Below are 27,268 nucleotides of genomic sequence, written 5' to 3' on the forward strand. Positions count from 1 at the left end.
CCAGGAGAGACAATTTAAAAATTATAGGCCTACCTGAAAGTCATGATGAAAAAAAGAGCCTGGACAATATCCTTCAGGAAATCATAAAGGAAAACTGACCTGAAGTCCTAGAACCTGAAGGTAAAATAACTATAGAAAGAATCCATCGCTCCCCGCCTGAAAGAGATCCCGAATTGAAAATGCCAAGGAATATAATAGCTAAATTCCAAAATTACCAGATTAAAGAGAAATTACTGCAAGCAGACAGAAAGAAACAATTTAAATATCATGGAACCACAGTCAGGATTACACAGAACCTTGCAGCCTCTACATTAAAAGACCATAGGGCATGGAACATGATATTCCGTAAGGCAAAGGATCTTGGAATGCAGCCAAGGATTAACTATCCAGCGAAAATGAGTGTGATTTTTCAGGGAAGGAGATGGATATTCAATGAAATAGGGGACGTCCAAATGTTCCTGATAAAAAGACCAGAGCTCAACAAAAAATTTGATCTTCAGGTACAAGATTCAAGAGAGACAGAAAAAGGTAAATGGGACAGAAAGATACACTATGTTGTTAATAAGGGCAAAATGTTTACATCCCTACAAGGGAAGATGACACTTGCAACTCTTGAGAACTGTATTGTTATTATACCATATTAAAGGAGCACACATAGGGGATGAATATAAGTTGACTTTGATGTAATGATAAAAAAAAATTTTAATCAAGTGGGTTAAATGGATCCAAGTAAGTGGATTAGTCTGAGCTAAGAAAATGTACTGAGAAAGGAGGAGGCAGACAAGGGTAAATCACATTACAGGAAAAGACACAAAAACCTATTAGAGCAGAGGTAAAGAAGGGAGGGGGATGAGCATTGTTTGAACCTTACTCTCATCAGATTTGGCTCAAGAAGGAAATAACATAATCAGTTAGGTATAGAAATCTAACTTGCACTACAGGCAGCAGGAGGCAAAAGGGGAAAGAAAAGGGAGGGGGGATAGAAGGGAGGGAAGAAGCAATAAGGGTAAAGGGGAAGAAAAGGGAGAGGGATAATAGAAGGGAGATGGGACCGTAGGAGGCGCTGGTCAAAAACAAAACACTAGTTGGGGGGGGAAAGGAGAAAGAAGAAAGAAAAGCATAAACAGGGGGATGAAAAGGATGGAGAAAAAGACAGACCGTAATCATAACTGTGAATGTGAATGGGATGAACTCTCCCATAAAACGGAAGCAGATTGGATTAAATAGCATTAAATAGCAGATTGGATTAAAAACCATAATCCTACAATATGTTGTTTACAGGAAACACATTTGAAAAAGAGTGACACATGCAGGGTAAAGATAAAAGGCTGGAACAAAATATATTATGCTTCAGCTGAAGTAAAAAAAGCAGGGGTAGCAATCCTGATCTCAGACAAAGCAAAAGCAAAAATAGATCTTATCAAAAGAGATAAGGAAGGAAACTACATCCTGCTAAAAGACACCATAGACAATGAAGTAATATCATTACTAAACATATATGCACCAAATGGGATAGCATCCAGATTCTTAGAAGTTCAGGGAGTTACAGGAAGAAATAGACAGCAAAACTATACTAGTGGAGGACCTCAACCTCCCCTTCTCTGAACTAGATAAATCTAACCACAAAATAAACAAGAAAGAAGTTAAGGAGGTGAATAGAATATTAGAAAAGTTAGGTATGATAGACTTATGGAGAAAACTGAATGGGGATATAAAGGAATATACTTTTTTCTCAGAGGTACATGGCACATACACAAAAATTGACCATGTACTAGGGCATAAAAACCTCACAATCCAATGCAGAAAGGCAGAAATGATAAATGCATCCTTTTCAGATCACGATGCAATAAAAATTACATGTAATAAAAAGCCATGAAAAGATAGACTAAAAATAATTGGAAACTAAATAATCTAATCCTAAAAAATGATTGAGTCAAAGAACAAATCATAGAAATAATCAATAATTTCATTCAAGAGAATGACAATAATGAGACAACATACCAAAACTTATGGGATGCAGCAAAAGCAGTTCTTAGGGGAAGTTTTATATCTCTAAATGCTTACATAAATAAAATAGAAAAAGAGGAGATCAATGAATTGGGCATACAACTAAAAACACTAGAAAAAGAACAAATTAAAAATCCTCAATTAAACACCAAATTAGAAATATTGAAAACCAAAGGAAACATTAATAAAATTGAAATTAAGAAAACTATTGAACTTATAAATAAAACTAAGAGCTGGTTTTATGAAAAAAAACCAATAAATAGATAAACCTTTGGTTAACCTAATTAAAAAAAAAGAAAGATGAAAACCAAATTACTAGTATCAAGAATGAAAAGGGTGAAACTACAAAGATCTTTGTACAACACCAGATGCCTACCAATTTAGTATTTATGTCAAGTAGAAAATCAGCATTAGAGCTAATGGTCAGATACATGTTTTTGACTACTCTTTTAGTGTTCTATCAATGGCTTTAATTTGTTTCTCTAACATGAGACACCTTCCTTACCCTTATTATATGTTGAATGAATTTTTTTTCAAGGAAGTTATGTTTTCCTTTAGTAATTATTTTGTAGTTCTTCAAAGCTTCAAAATGCTCAGTGATAATCATTAGTCAATGAACAACCATTTATGAAGTGCCAACTATGTGCCACAAATGCATTAATTGAAACAATTCTTACTCTTAAGGTGTAACCCTTAAGTTACCCTTAAGGACTAACCCTTAAGTTACTCTTAAGGAACTTACATTCTATCTGGAGAGGCAAGTACACATGTGAGTATATATAGAATATGTAAATAAAGAGAAATACAAAATAAATATGAGGTAGTTAGGAAAAGTGGGCATTAATAATTGGGAGATCCAGATGGGCTTCCCATCAAAGATGGTGTTTGAGCAGTGTCTTGAAGGAAGAGAGGAATTTTGAGGCAGAGGTGAGAAGAGAATGTATTCCAGGCATGGAGGATGATCAGTGTAAAGGTGCTGAGATGGCAGATGGAGTGCTGTGTATGAGGAAGAAAGAAAAGGTGGATTTGGTTGGACTGTTGGATGCAAGAAGGAGAGCAGATATATAGTGAGTCTGGAAAAATAAGATAGGGCCAGGAAAACCCAAATGGAGGGATTTCTATTTTCTCCTACAGGCAGTAGGAAGTCACTGGAGTTTGTTGAGTAAGGAGAGTGAATGGCTGAATCTTCAATTAAGTGAAATCACAGGTGACTTTAGGAAAAATGGTGTAGAGTAGGGAGGGACTTGAGACAGGGAGACTAATTAAGGCACTATTGTAATAGTCTAATAGTACTAATAATCATTAGTATAAAGCATATAAATACTAAGTAGGTTATAATTTTGTAGCAGATCTGTAGCAAATCAGAAATGGAAATGGTTCATCCCAGTACCATCAATAACCATCAGTAAGCATTATCTGTACTGGGGAATAAGCTAGAAGCCTTCTCAATAAGATCAGGGGTGAATCAGTGATGCTCATTATCACCGCTTTTACTCAGCACTCTGCTTGAAATGTTAGCCATAGCAATAAGAGAAGTAAAGGAAATTGAAGGAATTAGAATAGGCTATGAGGAAACAAAACTATCCCTCTTTGCAGATGATACGATAGTATACTTAAAGAACCCTAGAGAGTCAACTAAAAAACTAGTTGAAAGAACTAACAACTTCAGCAAAGTTGCAGGATATAAAATAAACCCACTTAAATTATCAGCTTTTCTATATATTACCAACAAAATTCAGTAGCAAGAGGTAGAAAGAGAAATTCCATTTTAAAATAGCTATAGACAATATAAATACTTGGGCATCTACCTGCCAAAACAAATCCAGGAACCATGGGAACAAAATTACAAAACACTTTTTACACAAATAAAGTCAGATTTAAACAATTGGAGAAATATTAATTGCTCATAAGAATCCGAGCCAATATAATAAAAATTACAATTCTATGTAAATGGATTTACTTATTCAGTGCCATACCAATCAAACTACCAAAAATTATTTTATAGAGGTAGAAAAAATAATATCAAAATTCATCTAGAAGAACAAAAGGTCAAGAATATCAAAGTAATCAATGAAAAAAAATGTGAAGGATGGTGGCTTGGCAGTACCAGATCTCAAACTATATTATAAAGTGGTAACTATCAAAACAATCTGGTACTGGCTAAGAAATAGAATGGTGGATCAGTGGAAAAGATTAGGTACACTATAAACAGGAGCAAATGACCATAGTAATCTAGTGTTTGATAAATGCGAAGATACAAGCCATTGGGACAAAAACTTACTACATGACAAAAATTGCTGGGAAAACTGAAAAACAATATGGCACAAATTAATATAGACAAATAACTCACACTGAATACAAAGAAAAGGTCAAATGGGTACATGATTTAGACATAAAGGGTGATATCTTAAGCAAGTTTTTATGTTCTAATGATTATTATAGGGCCTTGTCTAGATTTCATTCATTTATTTCACCATACTAGCCAAGACTTTTGTTCTTCAAATGCAAAAATGTCATTATTGACACCATTCTTTTTTTAAAACTAATTTATTTTTAGTTTTCAACATTCATTTCCATAAGCTTTTGAGTTTTAAATTTTCTCTCACTACCTCCTTCCTCTCCCCCCTCCCCAAGATGGCATGCAATCTGATATAGGCTCTACATATACATTCATATTAAACATATTTTCACATTAATCATGTTGTATAGAAGAATTAGAACCAATGGGAGGAACCATGAGAAAGAAGAAACAAAACAAAACAAAAAAAAAAGAGAGTAAACAGTATGCTTTGATCTGCATTCAGACTCCATAGTTCTTTCTCTGGATGTGGACAGCATTTTCCCATCATGAATCTTTTGAAGTTGTCTTAGATCCTTGCATTGCTGTGAAGAGCCAAGTCTATCAAAGTCATCATTGTACAATGTGGCTATTACTCTGTACAATGTTCTCCAGGTTCTACTTACTTCACTCAGCATCAGTTCATATAAGTCTTTTCAGGTTTTTCTGAAGTCTGCCTGCTCATCATTTCTTATGGCACACTAGTATTCCACTGCATTCATATGCCACAACTTGTTCAGCCATTCCCCAGTTGATGGCCATCCCTTCAATTTCCAATTCTTGGCCACCATAAAAAGAGCTGCTATAAATATTTTTGTCCATGTTGGTCCTTTTCCCGTTTTTATGATCTCTTTGGGATACAGACCTAGAAGTGGTATTCCTGGGTCAAAAGGTATGCAGAGTTTTATAGCCTTTTGGGCATAATTCAGCATAGTATTTTGTATTGTTTTTCTGGTAACAGAGATAAAATTGCACTAATCTCACCAAATTTCCTCATCTGATCAGTAACATTCTTTTGCAATGTCATATTTTAAAAATAGTTTTCATACAGGTATAAAAGACTGTGAATTTTACATTTAAAAGAATTTTAGAGATCTCTTGGCAGAGCTCCTCTTCACTTTACAGATTATAAAAATGAGTTTCCAAGAGAGTAAGTGTCTATGGCCATATGTGTACCAAATAGAGCTATGATTTGAATACAGATCCTTTAATTCTAAATTCTAAGAGAAAGGGTGGCATAGCAGATGGAGAGAATTCAGAATGCAGATGGTCTGGGTTCAAAACTTATCTCTGACCCATATAAGCTCTGTGTCCCTAGGCAAATCACTTAACCTCTCAATGCCCCCAGGTGACTCATAAGACCATAACTTGCAGAGTAGGTATATTGGCAGATGGGGTTTTGTCATCAAGAGTTGTTTATTGCAATGGGATTACAGTATCTGTACCAAAATTTCCAAATTCAGTACTCTACATGTACATGTCTTCCTCAGCAATAGAGTCATTTTTCTTCTTTTGTAACTAAATTAACCATTAATTCCCTGCTTTAATGAATGCCCATTTTATAAACATAGCTTACCGGCTTGTAGGTGTGTAAAGGATCCTCGAGGTCCGAGGCTTGCCCAAAGATGTAAGGTCACCATCAGGATCATCTCTGTCATCTGGGTTTGATGATTCAACATAACCACTGTTTGGATGAAAGAAATAAATTATTTATAAGAAAAGTGGGAAGGGTAGTAGAACTACTTTCCAAGTTCAATAGTATATTTATTAAGATGGTCCCAAAGGGTAAATGCCAACATACTCATGCCATAGCATCCCTTTAGGATCATAAGTTTAGACATGAAAGTAAGTATGAAAGTCGTCTAGTCTAACCTCCTCATTTTACAGATGAGGAAGTGAAGAGGAGAGAGGTGAAATGATTTACCCAAGGGCACAAAATAAGAAGCAGAGCTAGAATCTGAAGCCAGATCCTTTGACTCCAAACCCAGAACTCTTTCCATGGTAGTATGCTAGCTCCGTACAAACATATATGAGCAACGTCTATTTTTGAAATCATAGGTCCTTAGCCATTTGTTGGATCTAATTCTGTGAAGTGATCAGTTTCAGGAAAATAGAAAAGCTCTAATAGTAGGTGCTGAATGTGAATGGAAATGAACTCTGAGATGAACTTGTGGGCTACACTGTGGCCTTCCTCCTCTTCCTTTAGTCAAAGTGGGCCTTGGTTAACCCATCTGAATGACAGGGTTGGTTAAAATGATCACAAGAGTTTTTCCCAGCTCATAAATTCCGTAATGCCTCATAGAAGTCACGTACTATAGCTAATAATATTACAGTGAATTATCTGGGCTTGGGAGTAGTCAACTAATTGGCATTTATTAAGTGCCTACTATGGGCCAAACACTGTGCTAAACCATTTAGAGAAGCTCAGCTTGTTTTATCAGTGACTTATAAACAAGGCAAAAGGCCAACTATCATTTTGCTTTAAGTTGAACATTTTTAATGCACAATAACAGAAAATTTTACTTACGTGTAAAGAGGAATATATTGGGTTCGAGAACTTGGGCTCACACTAGGAAATAAGAAGAGAGAAAACACTGGTAATCAATTCAGAGATAAGAACTTAATAACTGTTAGAGCCCAAGGTAAAACTAGCATTTTTAAGCAGCTTTACCCTCCCTTCCCTAACCCCAGAAATAACAGATTTGGGGGGAAATTTGCTTTAATTAGTCCAGGGAAAATTCTACTATCATCCAAACCAGTTCCTGAAGATTCTCTTAGGGCTTTAGCCCTAGCCTATCCTGATCCCCAGAACCTACCATAACAGGAAGAATCAGACTTCAGGAGCCCTGCCCCATCAATGAATAGCACATGATAAGAGAGCTCCATTGGTACACCTTGGGAAAACCATTTTACAAGTTGTCTCAACCTACCATAGCTGCTGCTCCTATTAATGCAAGCCTTGGAACTCCTGATGACGACTTGTTCCCCACTGACCCACTGTGACTTCTCTTGTGTACTTTACTTACTCTGCTTCTGGTTTGAATTCCCAATTTAAGACCCTGCTCCATGTTCTCCATATTCTACCATCTGCCCAAATGCTACTTCCATTTACCCACTCTGAATGCTTTACTTGATCCCCTTTCCCACCTCACTCATAACCTATTTCACTTCTATCTACATACTATCTACATACTTCACACTTATCCAGCCACAGTAAGACACAGACAGCCACCTCTTGTGAACTGTTAACCAGCACAAATTGTATGGAGGAGGCCATAGGAGTACTCATTGTTTCAGTCATTTTTCAGTCACGTCCTACTCTTTGTAACCCCATTTGGGGTTTTCTTAGCATGGATACTGGAGTAGTTTGCCATTTCCTTTTCCAGCTTATTTTACAAATGAGGAACTGAGGCAAACAGGGTTAAGTGACTTGCCCAGAGTCATACAGCTAGTAAGTGTCTAAGGCCAGATTTGAACTCAGGAAGATGAGTCTTCCTGACTCCCTGCCTGGTGTGGAATCCACTGTACCAGCTGGCTGTACAGGAGGGCTACCTCTGATAATTAATTTTTGACCATTTGGAATTCCTTGTGGAAGGAACATGTAAGAAATAGATTGCAAAGTATGTGGAAGGGAGTAATGTGGTACAGTGGGAAGGTCAAAAGGAGCCAGGGTCTGAAAGGTTTTAAAAACCAAACAGAAAAATTTATATTTTATCCTTGGAAGATCATTTTGATGGCTGAGTGGAGGATCGGCAGGAATGGGGAGAGACTTATGATAGGCAGACCAACCAGTAGGCCACTGCAATAATCTAGGGATGAGGAGATGAGAGACTGCACCAGAGTGGTGGCAGTGTTGAGGAGAAAAGGGGTAATATATAAGAGATGTCATGAAGGGACAAGATTTGGCAGCTAATTGGATAGGGGATTAAGAGTGAAAAGTCAAGGATGACATCTAGTTTGACATTCTGGGTGACTGCGAGGATGGTGGTGCCCTCCACAGTAACAGGGAAGTTAGGAAGAGGGAAGGGTTTTTGGGAAAAGATAATGGATATGAAGAGAATGAAAGTGGACTTCAAAGGGAAAGGGAAATTTTGCTCTGAGAGTTGGAGCTTGGAAGTGACTGGAATATTGTATTCTGTGATATATATGTCTGATATTTCTTAATTTTATCATGTTTTTTACTAATTAGTCAAAATTATTTAACTGTGAACTTGAGTTCTGACTGAATGTTAACAACCTCTGTGTGAGGGAGTAGTAAGAGGAAGGGGAAAGGGGAGGGGTTAACAAAATAGACAGGAAAGTAATAAGGAAGAATGGAATGTCTGTTACTTGACAATGTATCTGCAGGATAGATTCCCTTCACCCATATCAAGTTCCTGTTGCAAAACCAGGTCCCACTGGTCCTAACTGATGACAATTGGATACTTGTCACATTAATGAGCACTTGGTTTTGGTATGATTATTTTCTCTTTTTTTTACCCCCCCCCCTTTTAAGCTTAGGGGCAGCTAGAGGATATTTCCTTGAAGCTATATATTTTTCCCTTCTAGGCTATAATGTATATTGTGTTTCTCAATAGTACTGTGAAAGCATATTTAAAACTACATTTTTGTTAAAACTGAAAATACTGAGAAATACTAAGAAAAACTAAGAAAATATTAATAAGGAAATGCTAAGAAAAAATATTGTCCTCTAAAGCCTTTCCCAGACACCTGGGGAAAAACCTCTTCTAAAGGAAAATGATTATAAAATATTATTTTTTAAAAATTAAGGAGAATGATTGGTCTAAGACAAAACGCTTTTTCTTGGGGGGGGTGTGGATGGATTAAAGGTTTCAGCTCAAAACGTATTAACTCTTTTCTTGTTTACATTATCATCTCCCTCTCTCCACCTGAAAGTGATCGGTGCTAGTACTCAACCTTTTCCATTAAGAAAATATTAAGATATCAATAGAAGAGAGGAAGGCCCTTTGTTTAACTCCAGGAAGAAATGGGACAGTGACTTGGTTCCTCAATTCTGGGTATATCATATTTCAATTCAATCCTGGCTTTATGTTAAGATACCTTAAAAAATTAAAAAGGGAAGGGAAATGGACTTGATTATTGTTCCCACTGAAGTGTATGGTAAGCAGTCAGAAAGTGCTAGAACCAGTTCTTGGAGATCACTCCTAGAATTCTGTCTACTAGGTGATGTCTCCCAACTCTGAATGAATGAAAAAAGTATTATTAATTATTAATATTATTAATTATCAATAATCTGATGTATAGAATGGGTAATGGGACTGTCATTAATAAAAAGTATGGCTGAATCTGGCAACAAGCACAAAAAGGTGAAACTTACTAATTAATTGGTCTTTGTGGTGACGTGAAGGATCTTGTTTGAAACCTGTCCCAGAGGCCTCCGACAAACTAAAACAATTCTCAGAATGAGTGGGGGGAAAAGGAGTTGATAAATCACTTACATTTTCCAGTTTTTGACACATATTTAAGCAACACAATTTGACAGTAAGAGTTTATGGCAAACAATAGAAATAGTGGAGTATTGGACTTTATTAAAGTCCATAATGCAAATGAAAGTTTATCAAAAGTGTTTCTAATATTTCCACATGTCCTGTGCTTATTTGACTTAGTTTCTACACGATAATGTTTAGGTTTATTTATTTAGCTCACATTTTTCTCCTATCTCATCTATTTGTTTCTAATTAGAGAAAATGATCGAGATAGGATATATTGTGAATCTTACTTAAATGATAACTGGAATCAAAAAATTTTTGTTTTTTTTAACAGTCAGAAATAAATGTTCTCAAACAATGGTGGAAAAGGGGGTAATAATGGAACCTATTTTGGTCAAGATCAAGGCTTACATGCATCCATCAATTACTTCCCTGCCACAATGTCTGTTTACCAATAAGTTAAACAATGCAAGGGTAGAAAAAGGACCTATTTTTCATTCTCTGCTTCCAGAGGAGAATTTGTGAATAATGTTAATTGGATTTAATCTGTATATATGACATCACAACAAAAATTGTGCCGTTATAAAAATACTCTGAAGCCCTAGTTGTGTTTCATTTATTTCGATCAATAAAATTTCCATAAAACAAAAAATTTGGACAGTTCCTTTTTTTTAATGGTACAGATTTTAAAAAATTTTTGTTTGTGTCCAGTACTCTGTAGTATAGTAGAAATTCCTTGAATTAAGGTGCATACCCTGCTCAGGATGGTTATAATATTGGATCTGCAACAAGTAATTGCAGTTTGAGGGGTGACCCCAGGATAACCCTAACCAAATGGCTTGAATCTATTCTGAGGCTTCCCTAAGAATGCAGGTCTGCTTCAAGGAAGTGCTGTGTCTTTAGAGTATATGAAATAAATTCAATTTGACAAATGTTCATTAAGTTCCTAAGTGTGGGCACTGTGCCAGGTGTTAGAGACATAAAAATGAAGTAGTTTTGGTCTCCAAAGAGCTTATATTCTATTGGGATGGAGGCAGGGGTGAGGAGTGGTTCTAACAAGTCATATTAACTTAAGTAGCAGCAAAACATAGTGGTCAGAGATCTGGCCTCACAGTGACAACGACCCAGATGTGTGATCCTGGTGAAGTCACGAAACCTTTTAGGATCCTAAGCAATTCTCTAAAATTAAACAGTATCAAAAAGAGTTGCCATCTACATTCATAGAGGGAGTTTCTCCTCTATAATTCTCAATGCCAATGAAATAAAAAATCCAGTGGCAAAGAAGGAAACACCAAAAAGCCAACTTGACATGAAATTTTACCGGAGAATTATCAAACCTATGCAGGTCACTTACTTGAGCATTGTAAAATGCAGTTTTGAGAACAGTTTTAAGACCCATTTGTCATTCTAGAACTCTTCTTTTACTTGCCTTCAGTCATAGGCACTTGATGAAATCATTATAGATAGTTTGAGTTAGAAACAAATAGTTTCATATGTTCTAAAAAGTTAAAAAATGAATTAAAAAAACATCTAAATGCTTTTAGCATGGAGTTCTAGAACAATTGAGTCACTGCTTACAAAATGTATTAGCTTCACATCCTTTAATGTTACTAATCATTTAATTAATTTACTATTTCCTTTGATCAGGGTGAACATGGAAATAGATGAGCTATTACACCCTGGACACACTTATTGTTCTGTATTTGAATAACAACAACAAAAAACTTGCTGAGAAAAATTCACTGACCTGACTTATTGATGGCACCCATTCATATCTTTTCAGTGTAAAGCACTGTGAAACTGGGTCAGCCTTCTTTTCAAATGTTGTTAGTGGTGGGTCAAGCTTTGGTGGATACATCTGATCCAGTGGAACTGCTTCATATGCTCTTTGTCACAGACAAAATAGGGATAATTTTTGATCAAAGAGTTGACAATTGGATTCAACACATGTAATACAAATGGGCATGATAAAGCAAACCTATTTTAGGTTTGGGAAAACCACTTTTCCTTGCTTTCCAGGGTCCCCTCCAAACTCAGGTCCCAGGGGGAGAAGACTATAAACTTTCCTTTGCCTCATTGCTTTCCTGATCCCTGAAAAAAGCACACCACCCTCGTAGGTACAATCATATTTCCAAGTTAGTTATGTTGTGAAAGAAAACAGATACCCCACCCCAAAAAAAGAAACAAGAAAAATAAAGTAAAGAAAAAGTATGCTTTGATCTGCATTCAGACTCCATCAATTCTTTCTCTGAAGATAGACAGTATTTTTAATCTTAAGGACTTTGGAATTGTCTTGGATCATTGTGTTGCTAAGAATAGATAAGTCATTCATAATTGATCATTGTACAATATTGCTGTTACTAAGTACAATATTCTCCTAGTTTTGCTCATTTCACCTTGCATGAGTTCATGTAAATCTTTCTAGGCTTTTCTGAGAGCATCTTGCTCATCATTTCTTACAGCACAATAGTATTCCATTACATTCATATACCACAACTCGTTCAGCCATTCCCCAACTGATGGATATCCCCTCAATTTCCAATTCTTTGCCATCATTAAAAGAGCTGCCATAAATATTCTTGTGGACCTATATTTATAGGTCCTTTTCCTTTTTGTTTTTTAGCTCTTTGGGATAAAGACATAGTAGTAGTATTGCTGAGTCAAAGGGTAACCCTTTAGCCACAGTTTCAAATTGCTCTCTAGAAGGGCTGAATCAGTTCACAACTCCTCCAACAGGGCATTAGTGTCTCAATTTTCCCACGTCCCCTACAATTATCATTTTTCTCTTCTGTCATATTAGCCAATTTGATGGGTGTGGAGTGGTAGCTCAGAGTTATTTTGATTTGAATTTCTTTAATAAATACTAATTTAGAGCATTTTTCATATGCTTATAGATAGCTTTGATTACTTTGTCTGAAAACTGCCTGTTCATATCCTTTGACTATTTATCAGCTTAGGAATGAGTCTTACTTTTATAAATTTGATTCTATATATTTGAGAAATGAAGTCTTTATCAGAGAAATTTGCTATAATTTTTTTCACAGTTATCATTACTAACTGTGTATTTCCCTCCACCCTATTTTCCCCTCTGTTTATCCTACTTTTCTCTCTCTCCCTTTTTCTGGTCCATCCTCAAAAGTATTTTGCTTTGTCTTTTTCCTACCCCAATCTGCCCTCCCTTCTACCACACTCCCCTTCTCTTATCCATTTTCCCTCCTACATTCCTATAGGGGAAGATAGATTTCTATACTCAACTGAGTCAGGATGTTATTTCTTCTTTGAATCAATTCTGATGAGAGTAAGGTTCACTCACTCCTCTCTTCCACTTCCCCATCTTGCCTTCCACTGTAAAAGCTCTTTTGTACCTCTTTTATGTCAGATAATTTACCCCATTCTACCTCTTCCTTTCCCCTTCTCCCAGTGCATTTTTCTTTCTTAATCCTTAATTTTATTTTATTTTTTTAATAATCGTCCCATCACATTCAACATAAACCCATGCCCTCTGTCTATATATACTCCTTCTTACTGTCTTAACTATGAACAAGGTTTTAGGAGTTATAAATATCATCTTCCCATGTAGGAATGTAAACAGTTTAATTCTATTGAAATCTTTATGATTTCCCTTTCCTGTTCACTTTTGTGCTTCTCTTGAGTTTTGTATTTGAAAGTCAAAATTTCTATTCAGCTCTGGTCTTTTCATCAGGAATACTTGGAAGTCTTCTATTTCACTGAATATCTATTTTTCACCTGAAGGATTATACTCAGCTTTGCTGTGTAGGTGATTTTTGGTTGTAATCCTAGCTCTTTTACTCTCTGGAAAATCATATTCCAAACACTCTGATCCTTTAATGCAGACACTGCAAAAATTTGTGTTATTTTGACTATTACTCCATGATATTTGAATTGTTTTTTTCTGGCTGCTTGCAATATTTCTCCTTGACCTGGGAGCTCTGGAATTTTGCTATAATATTCCTGGGGATTATCATTTTGGGATCTTTTTCAGGAGGTGATCAGTGGATTCTTTCAATCACTCTTTTATCCTCTGGTTCTAGAATATTGGGACAGTTTTCCTTGATAATTTCTTTAAAGATAATGTCTAAGCTCTTTTTTTGATCATGGCTTTCAGCTAGTATAATAATTTTTTTAACAATTATCTTCCCTGAATCTATTTTCAAAGTCAGTTGTTTTTCCAATGAGATATTTCATATTTTCTTTTGTTTTTTCATTCTTTTAATTTTGTTTTATTGTTTCTTGATGTCTCATAAAGTCATTAGCTTCCACTTGCCCAATTTTAATTGTTAAGGAATTATTTTATTCAGTGAGCTTTTGTACCTCCTTTTCCATTTGGCCAATTCTACTTTTCAAGGTTTTTTTTTTCCAGTGGATTTTTGTACCTTTTTTTTATTATTTGGTTAATTCTACTTTTTAAGGACTTCTCTTTAATGGATTTTCATATATCTTTTTCCATTTGGCCAATTCTGCTTTTCAAGGCATTTTTCTCTTAATTGGATTTTTGTACCTCTTTTACCATTTGGCCTATTCTGTTTTTTAAGATGTTATTTTCTTCAGTATTTTTTTTTTTTTGTGTGTGTGTGTGTGCCTCTTTTATCGAGTTGTTGGCCTTTTTTAATGATTTTTTTTGCATCAATCTCATTTCTCTTCCCAATTTTTCCTCTACCTCTCTTGCTTGATTTTTAAAATCCTTTTTGAGCTTGTCCATGGTCTGAGACTAATTCATATTTTTTTTTTTGAGGCTTTGAATGTGGCAGTTTTGACTTTGTTTTCTTCTGAGTGTGTTTTGATCTTATTTGTCATGGTAGTAACTTTTTATAGTCAATTTTTTTTCTGTTGTTTGTTCATTTTTCCAGGCTATTTCTTGACTTCTGACTCTATGCTAAACCAGGGCTCTGCTTCTAGGATCAAAAAGGCACATTCCTAAGATTTAGGGTTTTCAGAGATAATTTTAGGACCTGTAAGTTTTCACTTCTTCTAAGGTGGCATGACCTAAGGGGAGGTGTGTTTACTACTCTCCTGGCCTGTGCTCTGATCTGTGAGTGACCACATGCACTCTTTTCTGCTCGGAAACTGTGACCAGGGTCCCTGCTCCCCTAGAGTCCCACGCTCTGGTGTGCTGGGACCCACCCAAGACTAAAACAGGGACCTGAGTATGGGTGATGCAATACAGTCCTGTCCCTGGTGTCAGCAAAGGGACTCCTGTATTTTCCTTCTGATTAGTTGTCTGACTCCTCTTACTATCTGTGGAAGCAGTTCTGCTATAGCTGATTCAGTTGTTCCCAAGGTCTACTTCTAGTTTGGCCTGGACTGCACTCTGCTCTTACCCCGTGGGACAGACCTTTCTTACTGACTTTCCAAATTGTCTTGGGCTGGAAAATTATTGCACTTTGTCCTTTTATGGGTTCTGCTGCTTCAGAATTTGTTTTGAGGCATTAGTTAAATTATTTAGAGAGGAATTCGGGAGAGCTCAGGCAAGTCCCTGCCTTTTCTCTGCCATCTTGGCTCTGCCCTATGAGTAAAGTTTTCAACAAACTTCTTAAAGTTAAAAAAAGTTTTTGAAAATATTTTGACAAAAGGGTAAGAAAGTAATAAGCACCGTCTTTCTGTAGTGGTTTCTGAAAAGTCAGCTTTTCTCTAAGTGAGCTTCAGAATATTATCAAGTACCTTTTTCTAGGGGCAAGATTCTACTAATGAAAGGCCTACAACACTGCTAACAGCATAAATTTATATAGCTATTTAGGGTTTAGAGACTGCTTTCCTTCACAGCAGGTCTGTAAGATAATTTAGGTATTATTCCCAGAGAGGTAAAAAGTGGGAGAGCTGGGAATCAAACCCAGGTCCTCTGACTCTAGACCATGCTGGTTTTCAAGGCTTCAAAACAACTCAAGAAAACACTATTAACAGTATAAAGCTTCCTCTTTGATATAATTTAAAAGATTCAAGTAAAGTTAGTAAGCATTTATTAAATACTTTACTATATGCCAGGCCCTGTACTCAGCCCTGGGAATACCAAGAAAGAAAAACAAAACAAAACAAAAGAAACAAGCAAAAGAGGTTCTTATTAACCAATTAACAATGACATTCATTTCAGTGCTACCATCTACCAGGCACTGTGACTGGAATGGGGAACACACAGACAAATATTAAATAGCCTCTGTCCTCAGGAGCTAACATTTGTAGATTTATAAATTTTTTTTGCTCTGAAGTTAATATTTTTTCTTCTGAGGAAAAAACAAAGTAAAAATTTCTTGGCCTGATATTAGGAAGATAATTCTTCAATGAGAAAGATTTCAATATTGTGTTGTTCCCATGAATTCTTTCTAAAGGTTGCTTATGGCTTTCCACCCATTACAGGAATATTACTGTATTAAACAAATCATTATTCACTGAACATGTTTAAAAACATGTTTCCACAAAATATTGAGCCCCACTGAAAAAGTTCTTAAATGCAGAAGTGTTAGATTTACTAATTTAATTTGTTGACAACCTTGCACTTGAAGAAATCTGTTGGAGTGTCACAAAGGTATACATCTAAGTTTGAGAGATGAGTCAGTTTTGAGAATCTCTTTTATTTTCAGAAAGAATTTATGGGATTTCCAATAATGGTGAGGCAGCCTTCTACATTTAAAGTTGTATTTTTTTAAGAAGTTCCTTAGGATCATTTTGTGTATATTACTAGATGCTAAATTGCTAAGTAACATTTCCGCATTTTATAAAAGTGATTATTTTCTGATTTAAAAACAGTGAATTAAGCAAAACATTTCTCATATTGTTATCAGGTTGTTAATTTCCCAAAACATAAATTTTTGTTTTCAGTTGTTTCAGTTATGTATGACTCTTTGTGATCCTATTTGGGGTTTCCTTGGCAAAGATACTGCAGTGATTTTTCATTTCCTTCTCCAACTCATTTTACAGATGAGAAAACTGAGGCAAACAGGGTTAAGTGACTTGCCCAGGTCACACAGCTAGTAAGTGTCTGAGGCTGGATTTGAACTCAGGAAGATGAATCTTCCTGACTCCAGGGTTGGTGCTCGTTCCACTGCACCACCTAGCTGCCTCCAAAAATGAATAGGAAATATTATAGCAAAGGAATTTATAAACTTTATGTCACCCAGCACTACCGAAAAAAACCTAAACTGTTTGACACTTATATTAGCATGAACAGCAGCTGGCCTTTATGTTGTCTTTAAAAGTCTACAAAGCACCTTATGAATGTTACCTCATTTGATCCTTATAAGAACCTAAGAAGTAGCTACTCCAATTTTACAGGAAGTTGAGGTTCAGGGAGGTTGAGTGACTAGCCTGAAATTACATAGCTAATTACTCTATGGTGGAATTTGAACCTGAATTTGAATTTGAAGTTGGTCTTCCTGCCTGTAACTCCAGTTCTCTAGAGACCCCATTCTGCTTCTCTTTGTATTATAAGTCAACTTCTAAATCCAAAATGAAACAACTTACATATTCCTCAAATATTCAGCTACCGAAATAGAAATAGAGATTTTTGTGGGATCATATAGTCTTAGGGATGGAAGAGAAGGTAGAAGCTGTCAAGTTGAACCCCCTCACTTGACAGATGAGGAAAGTGAAGGCCAGAGCTGACTGGTTGTAAATGTCTGAGCCAGGATTTGAGCCTAGTTATTGCTGACTCCAAGTCCAGTGTCCTATCCACTAGAATGGATTCTTAAATATGGCAAAAATTCTATGACAGAAAAAAAGAACTGCTCACTTTTGTGTACTGGACTTGCAGAATGATTCTATTACTTTCTGTTCCTCACTCACCCATGCTGGAGCTCCGCCTTCTTCACTCTTTGGGAAATAAGAAGCAAAGAATGACATCAAAATATGTTGGGTGTGAGTTGCTACACTTTCAGATTCATTTACTGGCTTTATTAAAATAGCTAACGTTCATATAAGCTTTCAAGTTTGCAAAGCACTTGACATCTCACTTGAAATTAAGTCAGATCACCCAGGAACATTTCTAGGCCCCAAGAGCACATATTACTTGGATGAAAATAAACTGATGACAAACGGAACAATCTGTTGGCATTTCTAGAACATTCTTTTCATCATTAATGATATTGGGAACAACACATCCGGACTGGGACACATCAGTCTCTGATGTGATATGTAAGTAAATATAAGGGGCACTGACGATGACAATAAACAAGGCAAAGAGTTGGACCATATCAAACACACAGAAAAAAATCCATGTAGAAAATGATATGGTTTTTAAATCATAGAGAGGTTAGTTTGTGGGAAACCTTGCTGAGATGGGATGGTAACTTGGAATCACAGATTTGAGAAGACTAGATAGGATAGGGCCGGGCTAAGAAAAAGGCCTTTAGAAGCCAAACAGAAGGTTTATATTTTAATTTAAAAATATACTAAGACTTTTGGAACACTCTACATAGCTTGGAAAAGAAAACTTTATCAGGGATATTTGCTGCAAAATTTTTCCCCAGTTGTTTCCCTTTGAATCTTAGCTTTATTAAATTTGTTTATGCAAAAAATAAAATTTTGTGCAATCAAAATTAACCATCTTATCTTCTAAATTTTTCCTGTCTCTTGTTTGGTCTTGAACTTTTCTTTATCCACAGATCTGATAAGTAATTTCTTCCATGTTTCTTTAATTTGTTTATGATGTGATCTTTTGTATTTAGGTAATGTTTCCATTTGGAGACTAGTTTAGGCATGAGGCATTGGTCTAAATTTAATTTCTTTCATATTGCTGTCCAGTTTTCCTAGCAGTTTTTATAAAATAGTGAATCCTTATTTCAGTTGCTGGTCTTTTTGTTTATTGAATACTAAGGTACCAGATAGATTTGCTTCTTTATGTTGTGCACCTAATATATCTCACAATTTCTATTATTTAACCAGCACAAATCATTTTGAGAATTACTTCTTTTATAGTATAGTTTGAGATCTGGGACTGCTAAAGTTTTTTCATTCCTCCTTCTCCCTTGTTTCTCTTGAGGTTCTTGACCTTTTTTTATTTGCATATAAATTTTATTACTTTTTCTATTTCTACAAAATAATCCTTTGGGCGGGAGCGAGCACGCAGACGTCTGGGCGGGCGGCGATGAGACTGAGAGGCTTCTTTCGGAGCTCCGAGCCCCTAGGGGATTCACCCCGGAGTCATCTGCCCTAGGGGAACGCGAGGCCCGGCTGTTGCCGCCCGCCCGCAGGGATGAAATTGACTTTTCCCAAGTGACACTGAGACCAGCTTCCAAATTGGACATCCAGTAGCAACATAGCACTGGTGATTAATTGTGACAGAGGAAGTGGTGATAGAGGAAATCAGAAATTTGGTCAGCCTGGGACATCTCAGCCACTGCACTAAAGAACAGAGAGAAGGCGAGCAGGGTACCAGTGTGAAGTGCTACACCAGGCAGGGAGGAAAGGAGGCTAGGATCTAGCTGGAGCCAGTTCTGTACTCGCTGAAATCACTTGGTGTAGGTACTGAGGCTAGTGAAAAGGGAATTCCTCAGTGTGGTGTGGATAGAGGCAGAGACACCTTTGAATTCCAACCTTCAGGGAATCTGCCATCAAAAGAAAAGGAATCAGAAACTGAATGATAGGGGAACAAATGAAAAAAAGACTGAAGTTACCTGAGATCCCACAAGAAAATTCTGTTTAAAAAGTTGAGTGCGCACAGATATGTCAACAGTTTAGCTATTAAAAGCAGAAGGGAAAGTGGCATCTAAACAAACCCAGAAATCTCTGAGTAAATATAACAAGGGAAAGAAAAATGAAGCAACACGTGATGAGGCAGCAAAAACTTTGGATTCCCAGGAGTGTATGGAATCACAGCAGGATGTTCCCAAATGGTACAAGAGAGACATAAGAATCTTCAAAGCAGAATGTATAGCCTATACAGGAGAAATGATTGACAATGTAAAACGTGAATCTGCCTTAGCAAATCTTTCTAAAGAAGCAAAAGAGAAAAAGCTTTAATTTTGAGGAACACAGACTAAAGAAGAAATAAAGATTATAAAGACCATGAAAGAAAGAATAAAAGTTTAGATTAGACAGAAAAGAGAATTAATGAAGATAACAAAGAAATCCTTTTTAGAAAAAGACAAAATATTTAAAAACTAACACAATAAGTTAAAGGAGAGAAGAAGGATTTTAATCAACTAATAAAGAAAAAAGAGGGAGAATTAAATTACGTAAAAGGAAAATGAAAAAGGCATGAATAAGTAAACTGTAGAAACTAGGGGAAAGGATGACAAACAGAGGGTAGGGTGAATGGAAGAATATTTATCTATTTATTTGTAGCATTCTTTTTTTTTATATATTTTGAGTTCCAGATTCTATCCCTTCTGCACCCACTGAGAAAGCAAGCAATATGATAACCCATTATACATGTGAAGTCACTCAAAACATTTCTGTAGTAGCCATGTTGGGGGGGACTGGGGAGACAAAGAATAAGGAAAATGAAAAACGGTATTCTCCAATTTGCACTCAGTTCATCAATTCTGCCTCCAGAGGTGGATGGCGTTTTTTCATCATGAGTCCTTTGGAATTACTTTGGATCATTGTGTTAATCAGGATAGTTAAGTCTTTAATAGTTGACCATTATTACAGTATGCTGTTTTTGTGTATAGTGCTCTGCTGGTTCTACTCACTTCACTTTTTATCAGTTTGCTTATGTCTTCCCGGGTTTTTCTGAAACTGCCCTGCTCATTTCTTATGGCACAGTGGTGTTACATTGCAATCATGTACCATTGCTTGTTTGGCCATTCCACAATTGATAGGTATCCCCTGAATTTGCAATTCTTTGCCATCACAGGGGGAACTGCTATGAATGTTTTTGTACATGTGGGTCTTTTTCCTTTCCCTTTGATCTCTTTGTGGTACAGACCTAGTTAGTGGTATTGCTTGGTGAAAGAGTATACCCTTTGGGCACGCATCTAAGTTGTTCTCTGGAATGGCTGGACCAGTTCAGAGCTTCATCAGCAATGCATTGGTGCCCCTATATTTCCATATCACCTCCAGCATTTGTCATTTTCCTTTTCTGTCACATTGGCCAGTCCGGTGGGTATGAGGTGGTACCTCCAAGTTGTCTTGATTTGCACTTCTGGAATTGGTAGTGATTTCACCTGACTTGATAGCTTTGATTTCTTCTAAAGACTTCCTGTTTCCTTTGACCATTATTAATTGGGAATGGAGAGGGGAATTTAAGGGTGAAGAGAAGAGAACCTATGGAAATAGTTTCCTTAAAATAACTTAAGCAAAAATAACTTAAGAAACAATAATATCTTTAAAGAGGATGTTTTTTTTAAATCTCAAAAGAAAAAATAATCATTTGGTAGTTTGATTGGTATGGCATTAAATTATTTTATGTAATATTGTCATTTTTGTTGTATTGACTCATCTTAACCATGGGAAGTGAATATTTCTCCAATTATTTAGGTCTGTGTTTATTTCTATAAACAGTTGTTTGTCCTTTGTTATTGAAGAGGACCATGACATCAAGGAGGTGATTCCATGACTTGCAAGTGAATTGGATTTAAGTAAGGGAAGGCTGTGCAAAGTCACAGCCTCACTCTCTCCTCCAGAGCCATCTGGGTCCAGTGGCAAGATATAGATTAGGATATATAAACAGTAGTTTATACTTGTATGTATATAGTTCTTAGATGTATATTGGTAGGTAGACTTCTAAGTATTTGATATATTCTATAGTTATTTTAAATGGAATTTCTCTACCTTTCCTGCTGTGTTTTATTAGTACTACATAGAAATCCTGATAATTGTATAAATTCATATCCTGCAAGATTGCCCAAGTTATTAACTGTTTCAATTAATTTTAATTGGCTCTTTAGGCACTCTAAATATACCATCATATAAATGGCAAAAGTGATAATTGTCTCTTCTTTACATATACTTATTTCCTTAATTTTTTTTTATTTCTATAGCTAGCATTTTTAGCACTATGTCAGATTGAAATGGTGACAATAGACACTGTTGTTTAATCCCTGATTTTATTGGAAAGAATTCTAGTTTATTTCCAATCAATTGAGCAATAAACAAGCCAAGATATTTTATAAATTGTTGCATCATTATTCACAGGAGATATTGTCTTATAGTTTTCTTTTCCTTTTTTAAGTATTCCTGGTTTATGTACCACAACCATATCTTTGTTATAATATGAATTTGGCAAGATTCCTTCTTTTGCTATTTTGCAAAAAGTTCATGTAATATTGGAAGAATTCATTGATCTTTGAATGTTTAGATAAAATTTACTTGTAACTCCATTTGGTTCTTGAGTTTTTTCTTTGAGAAAATAAATAAATGAATATTTATGGTTTATTCATTTCTTCCTCTAAAATCAAATTTTTAAAGTTTTCTATTTCTTGTTCCATTAATTTGAGTATTTTATATTTTTATAAATATTCATTCATTTAAATTGTTGGTTTAATTCACATGTAGTTGATTAAAATCATTTTTAATAATATCCTTTATTATTTTTTATTTATTGCATGTTTTCCTTTTTCATTTTTAATACTAGTAATTTAGTTTTCCTTTTTCTTCTTTTTAATCAAATTAGCTAATGGTTCATTTTTTAAACCAGCTTATTTAGTAATTTAATTTCTTTGTTTTAATTTTATTAATCTTCAATTTTAAGGATTTCCATTTTGGTGTATAATTTGAGTTTTTTTAATGCATTTCTAGTATTTTTAGTTGCATTTTCAATTCATTGATTTTTTTCTTTTCACTGAATGCCTGGAATACTCCAATACTGTCCCAAGCAGACTCCATGAATTTAGTTAGTTTCTCTGCCTTCTAGTCTATCATATTATATCTGTGTCAGAGAAGTTGTTCTTAAATGTCTCCATAATTGAAGGACCCTGCAGTTGCAGTAAAACATATTGCCCTCTGAGTAGGGGAGCACTGACTGAGCTCCCACTCAGTTTAGGATTAGAGAGAACTTCTGAAGAGAATGATATGTCATTTAAAGAGAGCTTAAGGATCTGTTCCCAATGATTTTATGGGTTCTAAATTGATTGACTTTATTCCTATATGGATCCAGAGAAGACTGATACATAAAGCAATAGTCAATATCCGTAGGAAAAATCCCATGATCTAACACTTTGAGAGTAAGAAGCATATACTTCAATCAATACGTTTTAGTCATTGGCTAGCTAAAATGGGGAACTCCAGCCTCCCTCCTTAAAATGCCCAGAGGTAGCTAGGTGGTACAGTGGATACAGCACCCAGCCTGGAGTCAGGAAGACCTGGGTTCAAATCTGGCTTTAGATACTTCAATAAAATTATTTATTATTTCTGTGACTTCTTTAACCCACTCATTCTTTAACATTAGTTAATTTTGTCTCCAATTAATTTTTAACCTGTTTCCGTGGTCCCTTACTAAATATAAATTTTATTGCATTATGATCTGAAAAAGGATGCATTTAATATTTATGTTTTTCTGAATTTAACTGAAACATTTTCATGGCCTAATATATTGTTAATTTTTGTAAAGGTACCAAGGACCACTGTGAAAAAGATGTAGTCCTTTCTATTCCCATTCATTTCCATTCTATTCCCTCTTCAGAGATCTATCATATTTAGCTTATCTAAGATTCTAATTCATCTCCTTGACTTCTTTCTTATTTATTTATTTTTTGGTTAGATTTATCTGGTTCTGAGAAGGGAAAGTTGAAGTTCCCCACTATTATAGTTTTGCTGTCCATTTCCCTTTGTAATTCATTTAGAATTTCCTTTAAAAAATTCAATAATATAGCATTTGGTGCATATAGGTTTAGTATTGATATTACTTCATTGTCTATGGTACCTTTTATCATAATGCAGTTTCTCTGTTTATATCTTTCGATTAAATCTATTTTAGCTTTAATTTTGTATAAAATCATAATTGCTACCCCTGCTTTTTTTGCATAAGCTGAAGCATAATAAATTCTACTCCAGCTCTTTATTTTTACTTGTGTATCTCTCATTTTTAAATGTGTTTCTTGTAAGCAAGTATTGCCGGATTCTGGTTTTTAATCCATTCTGCTATCCATTACCATTTTATGTGTGAGTTCATCCCATTCATATTCAAAGTTATAATTACTAGTTGTGCATTTCCCTCCATCCTATTTTTCATCACTTTATCCTTCTCTCCCTCTTTTATCACCCTATCTCTCCTTAAACCTCTAATTGACTTCTAATCACTGTCTTCTTAATCCAAATCCCTTCTAAGAATTCCTCCCTTATCCCCTTCCATTATCCTCTTCCCTTATTCTCTTATTCTTTAATTTAACCATCCTTCTAAAATTCCCTTCCTTATCCTATCCCCTCACCCTCCTATTTCTCTGTAAGTTAAGAAGACTTTTATACCCTTCTAGATGTGTATGTTATTCCCTCTTTCACCCTCCACCCCCTCCTGCCTCCACTGTAACAGTTCTTCCATTCACACCTCATTTGTATGAGATAATTGCTCCGTTTTACTTCTCCCTATTTCTATTTTACTCTCTTGTTCTAAAACTTCAGGATAATTTTCCTTAATCATTTCCAACAATTCTTATATTGTCTTCCCTCAATCTCTTTTCCAAGTCAGTTGTTTTTCTAATGAGATGTTTGGCATTCTCTTCTATTTTTTTTTGTTTTGTTTTATTAATTTTTGATGTCTAATGAAGTCATTAGCTTGCTCAATTCTAATTTTTTTATTTTCTTCTGTAAGTTTTTGGATCTCTTTTTCTAATGGTTAACTTTCTTTTCATAATCTTCTTGAGTTTCTTGCATTACTTTAAATTTTTCCCCAATTCTTCTTCTACCTCTCTTATTTGATTTTTAAAGTCCTTTTAAAGCTATTCTAAAAACTCTTTGGGGGCTTGCAATCATTTTGCTCTTGTCTTTGAAGTAGAAGTAGCTGTTTTCACTTCACTATTTTCTTCTGTGTTTGAACCCAGATCTTCTCCACCATCAGAATAGCTATCTATGGTCAAGTTCCTTCTCTTTTGCTTACTCATTTTTGTGTGGCTTATTTCTTGTCTGTGAAAAAAAAGAGTCAGGCTCTAATCCCTAGCTGTGGAGGATAATGTTTCAGGCTTCAGATTTTTTGTGCTGCTGCTTTCTGAGTGGTATCTAAGCAGTTATTAGGACTTATTTTGCCCAGTTAGAAACCTGGGTATGAAACCAGTGGACAAACAAGTGACTTTGGATACCTCAAAGGAGAAGGGAAGTCATTGAACCACTGTGCATACTGAAATCTGGCATGGAAATATTTTATCCTTAATAGTTTATTTGTTAATTGTGGTCAGTGTGTTTCCAAAGAAGAGAGTGCTGGGTTCAAATTTTTGCACTGGGAGATTCTATCTGCCTCTAAGAAACTAAGGCTATCAGTCACAGATGCTTCAGAGGAGGGAATTTTATATACCAGGAGTTCTCCATACTGGCACAATCCCAGGACAAGATTACTCTTCCCCTCAAAATAAGGTTCTTCCATAATGTAGCATTTAGAATTTTTATACTGTATTCTTGATTTTGTCCTTGACTCATTGTCATTTTAGGAAAAAGAATCTAAAATTGAATAATTAAAATACTTTCTCCTACAGAGATGAAGGTACCTACATATTTTCTTTGATTAGGAATGAGTTCACATGGTTAACAAATTAACAAAAATGCATATTTTTTCATACATATAATGTTGACACTCAAATCCACAGAATGCAAAATAAATAACCAATAAAACAAATGGGATATGTCTTACCTTACATTTTGAATCGTCAAATGAAAACCTTAACGTGGTTAAATTGCCTCGCATTTTAGATTTAGCAGGAATAACTTTCATTGGACTTGTCCAACCTGAAAAAGAAAAAAATATTGAGTTTTGAGCTAAGAAACTAGTAAAGGCATTTTCTTTCTCATTGACCAGAGACTTTTTCTGTTTGAAAAAAAATGATGACTATTAAGTTAACTAATTTTTCAGTGGTTGATATTATTTGTCTAAAATCATAAATAAAATGGAACAAGTAGAATATATGTGGGAAACTGTTTAGTGGAGTACTGCTTATATTGCTTGTTATTATGCAGAAAAGAATGCTTATGTGATTAGAAAAGGATTATGTTGAGTGCTATAGGTTACATGTTCTAGGAGCTAGAGTTGATTCCTTGCTAATACTTAATATCATTTTTGAAAGAACAGGGACAGGAAACACCAAAAGCACATTTTCCAGAAGTGACTGTGTTTTGAGAGTACTAGAAAACTGCTATAGAGACAGTTTCCAGGATGCTGAAGGACTGTTAGTTTGTTTAGAGACCTGAGAGACAAGACAGTAAGGAAAATATTTTAGTGACCATCAGCAAGCACTATATTGTTCATCCTCTATGAAAATGATCACTAATTAATTCTACCTGGTTTATTTACTTGGAATAAGTTCAATCTTAAGATTTCATGCTAAAATCTCTCTTTTGGCTTGTACCCTTATCCTAGGTTTCCTCTATGGAACATCAATGGTACATTTTGGCCACCCAAGGGTTACTGCAAAAATATCAGAATTTGGCTTACATCTAGGTCTCCACAACAAAAAGGGAAAAGAATTCTTAGTTTCCATGTAAGCATTAAGGTAAGCATTAAACACAGGACCTTCAATCTGACAAACAAAGATAAAAATAGATGCCTGAAACAATAACCAATCAAAATAACTCCCCTTTCCTCTCCTGTGAGCTAACTCCCCTATGAATCTATGCAGTTTTCTAAGCATATCCTACTACTCTGGAGTCGAGGCCCCCACCTCCAAGATAGAAGCACCTGGGCTTCTAGAAAGTAAAGCAACCCATTTGCTTAATGAATCCTACCCCCTTTTCCCAGGGCCTATATAGTTCTCCAGATTTATAATACATAGGGTTAAGTTCTTCTTGCAAGGGGAAAGAATGAGGGATTGATTGCTATGTAGACGATTCCTGTTCCTTACACCTGCACTGTCCATGTAACTCACAGTACCTGTTAAAGGCAAGGTCTGAATTTATTCCTCCACAATGAGGTTTTTTTTTCCTTTTGTCATCTCCAGCTCCTGCCTGATCCAGGGGCTTCTTGCTGCTCTGTCACTGGCCCCATCTGCTGACATTCATGAGGTCACATGATTCTTCATGCTATTACAGAGCGGATTCATGACATGGTTAGGGAATTGGACTAGATAACCTTTAAGGCTCCTTCAAACTCAGTATCTATGGATATCTGATATTCGCAATAGGCTTGCGTGGTTACCTTATCTTCTTGGGAACTAAGTTCCTCACCTCACAATAATGCTTCAATACCCCAGTGGATATGCAATCTCGTTATTGTGGTTATTCCTTCTAATGGTACGGATGCAACATGTTCACATCTCGTCCTATGCCAGTGTCATCCATGTGCTTCCAAAAATCCCTCACAGAGATTCCCCTACCTAATAACAACAACGACTATGAAGACTAGGACGACGACGATGGCATCAATGACAAAGTAGTAAGTGGTGCA

General features: G+C 35.6%; 1 protein-coding gene across 1 annotated transcript in view; it reads right to left on the reverse strand.

The window, feature by feature from the left end:
* SPATA48 (spermatogenesis associated 48) overlaps positions 1-27,268 on the reverse strand; it is a 92,639-nt gene that overhangs the window by 35,046 nt on the left and 30,325 nt on the right. Inside the window, exons 2-7 of the mRNA XM_027837140.1 lie at positions 25,523-25,617; positions 17,537-17,616; positions 11,543-11,681; positions 9,684-9,751; positions 6,873-6,914; positions 5,922-6,029 (exon numbers count right to left, since the gene is read on the reverse strand). Coding sequence (XP_027692941.1) covers positions 5,922-6,029; positions 6,873-6,914; positions 9,684-9,751; positions 11,543-11,681; positions 17,537-17,616; positions 25,523-25,617 — 532 coding nt within the window. The remainder of the gene's footprint in view (positions 1-5,921; positions 6,030-6,872; positions 6,915-9,683; positions 9,752-11,542; positions 11,682-17,536; positions 17,617-25,522; positions 25,618-27,268) is intronic.

Source organism: Vombatus ursinus, unplaced genomic scaffold (assembly GCF_900497805.2).
Source record: "Vombatus ursinus unplaced genomic scaffold, bare-nosed wombat genome assembly UNPS02014820.1, whole genome shotgun sequence".
NCBI classification, from domain to species: Eukaryota; Metazoa; Chordata; class Mammalia; order Diprotodontia; family Vombatidae; genus Vombatus; species Vombatus ursinus.